The sequence below is a fragment of the Chelon labrosus genome (genome assembly GCF_963514085.1).
Source record: "Chelon labrosus genome assembly, chromosome: 13".
Lineage (NCBI taxonomy): Eukaryota > Metazoa > Chordata > Actinopteri > Mugiliformes > Mugilidae > Chelon > Chelon labrosus.
The window spans coordinates 18,768,916-18,774,915 of NC_140346.1; the positions used below are offsets into that span (position 1 = coordinate 18,768,916).

General features: G+C 49.0%; 1 protein-coding gene across 1 annotated transcript in view; it reads right to left on the reverse strand.

The window, feature by feature from the left end:
* The window catches only part of schip1 (schwannomin interacting protein 1), a 35,980-nt gene extending 30,270 nt beyond the window's left edge, over positions 1–5,710 (reverse strand). Inside the window, exons 1-2 of the mRNA XM_084559336.1 lie at positions 5,142–5,710; positions 1,526–2,335 (exon numbers count right to left, since the gene is read on the reverse strand). Coding sequence (XP_084415462.1) covers positions 1,526–2,335; positions 5,142–5,150 — 819 coding nt within the window. The 5' untranslated portion in view covers positions 5,151–5,710. The remainder of the gene's footprint in view (positions 1–1,525; positions 2,336–5,141) is intronic.
* Positions 5,711–6,000: the final 290 nt, after the last annotated feature.

The window sequence follows — 6,000 nt, forward strand, 5'->3', positions numbered from 1 at the left end:
CTTTTATAGTGTATCTGCTCTGTGCTCCCCGCTTAGGTGGGATTACACGGCTAATTCCAATTTCTTATCTGGACCATCGAAACCCGAGGCCGGGTTTTTCAGAGACCTCAGCTGGATGCTGTGGCACCGTCATCATCGTGTCTGCTCTATCTCTATCTGCCACAACAGGCCCAGTCTATCTAGATGTGCACACGTGTAAGACACCAGCAGACACAGAGGATATGTCAGCGGTGAGGAGCATATGTGCGAAATGTCTGTGTTTCTGTGTGCATGCCAAAGATAGCGGCTGCATGTGGAGACAGAGGCTATCTTCCCAGAGATTTTCTTCCACCGCCTGTGGAGAGAGAGAGTCTTTTCCACAAACTAAACCACACCTGATCTTCTCGTTTAGCATGGTCGGCAGGTAATGAGCACTGACACCACTAACGTCTCCATGTGGCCCTGAACTGCCTGGTCCTCTTCCTGTCCTTTTCTCCCTCCTTCCTTCCTTCTCATCCCCCACTTCTCCCGCTGCATTCCTGACATGCCTCAGGAAGACAGAGGGGGGGCCTCCAGGACAGACAAACAAAGACACACAACGCACACAACACACTCACAATGGCACTGGATGGAGCCATTGTGTGTGTGTGCACCGAGGAAAAGGTCTCGGGTGCTCGCATATCAATAGAGGACTCCAGTCTAGCTTTTCTCAAATTTGCCCCCGCTTGCTCTGTGACAGAGCTAAGTGCTGGCAATGAAACTCTGGCTGCTGTAAACAATTTCCTCCTGCTCCTCCCTAAATATTTTAAAGCTACACCCTTTTGGGCCCACAGGCTAATAAACCATAAAACTCTGGCTCAGGCTGCGATTTAAATTGAGTGGTGTAATAAATTTGCAAGTGAATCACAACAACCTTTAATGCTGCAGCAGCTGGCGTGGCTTACAGCAGCTCTGTGCGGACTGTCAATGCAACACTGACCTCTTCTGGTAGAAACACTACATGACAACAACAAAGAACATAACCAATTTTTACAAATTAGGTTACGCAGACTTAATTATCTAAGGTCAGCAACAAATCTTGTAAGAGTGTCAACAGCAATCAGACAATTAAAACAATTTGCTGAGCAGACACTTATAATAATACTGATGATATGGCTTTTCAGAGAGTTTCGCAGTCTCGTTGCTAAATATCTGAATCAGTGTAATCCTGGAGATGTCTGTTAGAATCTGATGCTAAATGGACTGAATCCCTGTTTCCTCGCTGTCCTCTCAACAGCCTCCACTCCCCTCCAGCTGTGTAGACTTCCGTGATGGTCAGGTTAATCGCAGGGCCACATAGCTTAGCGCCACATTAGCCGACTAATCCCCCTTCCTTACTCCAGCTAACTCAACTTCATGTTTCCAGGGTCCATCTGACATGGATAACTGCTGGATTACGTGTGACATGGCCTTTGGCACACATAAGCAGAAAAGCTCACAATCTTAAAAACACACAGGAACCTCACAAAAACAACACGGAAAAAACAAAAACAAATCGCACACTCACTGAGGTGTAGTTGGTCTTGCCCATGTTCTGGTTGTGGTTGAGGTTATGGTTCTCCTGCTCTCTGCACTGCAGCCCGGCCAGGTGTCTCTCCAGAGCTGCCCAGTCCATGGTAGGCAGAGGCTCTTCCTCTACATTCTCCTCCTCTCTGTATCCTCGCATCAGTCCCCCAGTACCTCCACTTCCTCCTCCTCCTCCTCCTCCTCCGCCTCCTTCTCCTCCACCACCACCACCACCACCACCCCGGCCATTGCTTCGGCTCCGCCTGCCTTGACTGGGGCTGCGGTGGCTGGGTTTGGGAGTCCCTGTGCCCCCCTGTGGTTTTTCGGGGGAGTGGAGCCGGTTGCTCCTGGGCAAAATCAGATTTCCGTTCTGTTTCAGTTCCTCTGGGACGGCGGCGACTGATGTGGCAGTGCGTCCGCTGGGGGCCGGCAGGGGCGGGACGGTCTTCACATCCTGGAATTCTTCGGCAAGGCTGCGGCTATTCACTGTCTTCCTGTAGCCTTCTCCAGTGCTGTCAACGCTCACAATGTCTCCTCTGCCCTCCCCCTGACCAGAAGGCTGTGGAGAGGTATAGTCCTCTCCATACTCACTCTCCCACTCTTCTATCACCTTCTTCTTGTACTCTTGGTAGTCCTCGTCTTCCTCATAGTCCTCCAAAGTAACCAGGTCCAGAGAGGGGGAGGATTTGTAGTCCTCCAAAGTGGCTAGGTCAAGAGAAGGGGAGCAAGGTGTAACCTTGTTGGAGTTGGACTCTGAGCTGGAGCGACTGGACACGTCGCTCCCCAGGTCCATGCCATCCTCCCGATAATCCTGTAACGAAACAGAACAGAGAACAAGAATGAGACGGAGGACAAGTGGGAGACATATTGTTGGTTGGACTGTAGAGGGAGAAAAGGAAGAAGGAAAAGAGGGAAATAAAAAGAGAATTTAGGGAAGTGTGTAGAATTAGATTAGTCACACCGTTGTTGTGGTTTGAGACGGGCAACCACAAAACACTTCCTGTCCCGCAGGAACTTCCTTTCTGCACAGAATTCTGCACTCACTGTCTCTTTTAGACTTGTTTTGCAGATTTCTTCCCCACAACCGTGCTGCTCTGGACCTTCCCACGTTCGTGCTAATCTCATTGCGTTTACATTCCTCTGTATTGGTAAATGTGCATGCATATGTGTGTGTGGAAGGGCTTGTGCAACACTTGACACACACAGAGAAGGCGGAGTCCGTGCGGTTGGATGTGTCAGAATAATATCCCACCACCCACTGCTACATCTGCACAGCACCACGAGGACAAAGCAGGGGTGCTATGAGGGCTGGGAGCGAATGACAGTAACATGTCAATGCACCACACAGCAACACAGTGAGGATGAACAGATGAGCCCAGAGCTGGTCTCTAACCTTGACCTCGACGGTCCTGCAGAGCCCCAATCACCAACTGACTGATGAGTTCACAGCTAATGAAAACACCCCGTTGTTTACAACCCTCCACAAATCTCCACCTGAGCTGAACCTTCTCTTGCAGAGTTATTAGTCTTTCCTCCACAGGATCGTGTAATCATGGCACCTCACCACGTTTAAAACTTAATGAAAAGCAACAAGCACCAAAATTTCTCTCAGGGCAGAAAGAAATTAACGACACATTCCTACGTGACCACAATTATGAGCTGCTCTGGAAAATAAATTCATTATGAAGAATGCTGGTTCATACCGCGGGTATAGTATAGTTTTGCTAAGACCCAGCCGAGGGAAACTGCAACATCCTAATCCTAATGACGAAAAATCTTTATTGGCTTCTGGATCACACCTGTGCAGGCACCGTCTCTTGACGTCAAAGCACGGTGCAGAAAATATCTACGCCGGGGAAGGCAATGTGACTCAGCATCTCAGAGATACGAAAAGTGCTGATGTGTTGTAGAGGCATAAAACCGCTATTATGCTGAGGAACTTGAATTTCTGCTTGAAATACTAACAGGTCAAAGAGAATAGAAGGGAAGCTGCTGCAGGGGTGAGGCTGGCACCAGAGAGCTGCGCAGCCAGGGCCGTGAAAGTCAAATGTTTTGCCTCCATGTGATAGCCGGTGGTCATTGCCTACTCAAAAAAATAACATATTGCATTACCACTGATGTGCTGGGACCTTGAGAGTCTCTAGTGGGAGTTAAATCACAGTATTATTTTACTCCTTGAATAAACCAAACCAGAGTCAGAATGCGTGATTACTTTTTTTGCTTGTCTAGACAGTAATAACATGTAACTCACTGGAAACATTTTCAACAAGCCGTGTGGTTTTTGACGTGAAAAAGTCCTGGAGCCTCGTAGGGTTTGCAACTGAACGAGGGGGAGGACTTAAGGGCACACAACATCACCGGCCTACTACTCATAAATAGCTTGAACCCGTTTTCTACAGCAAAATGACTCAAACTAGAGTATAAGGCGACGTTTACGCGCCAAGTGTAGCCAGGCTTCTCATATTTTATCATGTGTTGTATCTGTTTGTCACTACAGAGGAGAACAACCTTACCGACGTGATCATGAAACGCGCTGGAGCGGTCACCAGCCTCCTCTGGGTTGTGAAAACCCGCCTGTCATGTTGGCTTTGTCACCCCCCCTTCTTTAAGTGCCATAAAAACCCGGATTCAGGAACCGGGTGGATTGTTTTTTTTTTTTCCCTCTCCAGCGTAGGAAGAATGAGTGGAAACTGAGTGTCCAAACTGCGATCGCGTTTCAAATCTCGGTCACCGATCCTTTTCTTGAAGTGTTATCATCCCGATCTGTGCAGCCTCCAAACCGCGCTCGGTCTCCGTGTTTTATCGCGTAAATACGCGGTGGTCACATGAGCCAGATTAAAATAATGTAATATACTAAAGTGTGTATAATAGATTGAGCGAGAGAGGAAGAGGGGGGAGAGAGAGAGATAGAGAGAGAGAGGAAGGCGCTGCAAGACAGCAGGCTGAAGCGGCAAAGCTGATCCGCTGTGGGATTAACCGAAGCGCAGGCAGCCCGTGCAGCCTGGATTTGGCCAACCAAATGCATGCAAATTGACAGCTGCACCCCGCAGCCGGGCGGGTTTTTTTTTGTTTTTTTTTCATGGGAGGGGGGTTAATTTATGTCAAAAGACTCACAACTCCGCCCGTCGTTCTCTGGGTGGCTTGCAAAAGGGGCAACATCGCATACGCCCAGTCTTTTGCATCGAGCTCACTATAAGTGGCGTTTCTCCACGCATGACAGTTGCGTGATCACATCTGGCAACACATAGGTCATTCTGGAAGATACATATTTTAATTGTATGCCATTCGGGTTAGAAACGTTTGGACAAGCCGGGTGTTTCTTCAATCTGCATAGTCATTCATATGGCTACTCAAATGATGTAATGTTCCCAAAAAAGTCCCAGGAGGAACCTGATATCCCCCCTGGCAACAGCGCTGACAGAAACGCCCAATATCATACTATCACACGGCGGATGTCACCCACTTACAGCTGACCCCCCCAACCCCCCCGCTCAAGATACACCACAATCGGTCAAAATTAAAGTCCCAGCCCGCATAAATAACGCGCAGCGGCGGGAGACGAGCCAGAAGTAGCCCGGACGCAACATGACAGCCATTTAAAACGAACCGATACTCACTGTCATCATCTTTGTAGCTTCCCCTCCGCGTCTCAAGACATTGTAAAGTGTAAATCCCAGCTGTTAAGACAACGGCGACGGCGCTGACTTGTTTCACAGCGGCTCAGTTCTAAGGGCGGGCGGCGGCGAGGAGGCTGGTTTCGCTGGTGAAATTACAGAGAGCCGGCGGATAATTCAGAGCAGTCATCGCTCTGAGTGTGTGGGCTAGTCTGTCCACGGAGGAGCCAGCCGGAGTCTGAGTCCTGATGGAAAAAATAAATAATAACGTGGATGTCTTAAAATCCCAGCAGGTCAACGCTTCCTCTCCTCCCCGGCGCGCACACAAACACACACACAGAGAGAGTGAGATGCCCAGCCAGCGAACAGTTCAGCCTGCGCTCTCTCGCTCCCACGTCAGCTGGGAAATAAATAGCCTCTGAGTAAAGTGCGTCCCTCTTTATACTGTGGGCTTGCGCACGATTCGGAGATTTCACACAGCCAGCCGGCCTCTACCTCGCAGTTAAAACCGAGAAACACGGCTTGAAACTAAGCGCAGAACAAGCGTGCGGTTTCATGCCCGGCACAGGTCCTTGTGTTTGAGGCGACTCTCTCTCTGTCGCAGCCTTCTGCTCTGAGGAGTGACGACGACAAAACACAACTTAAAGCCCAGCCTTCTGCACCCACTGACCTTGCAAACGGTGGAAAGAAAGATGGAGAGGGAGATAAAGGGAGAAGAATCCAGGTGAATTATTAAACACAGTTGCGTCCAGACCTGTTTTATTTCACTGATACAGACCAAACAGAACTTTCACGAATTTATAGCATTATATACCTGTTTTGTTTTTTTTTCTTTTCTTTGGCACACCTTTCCAACCTAGTG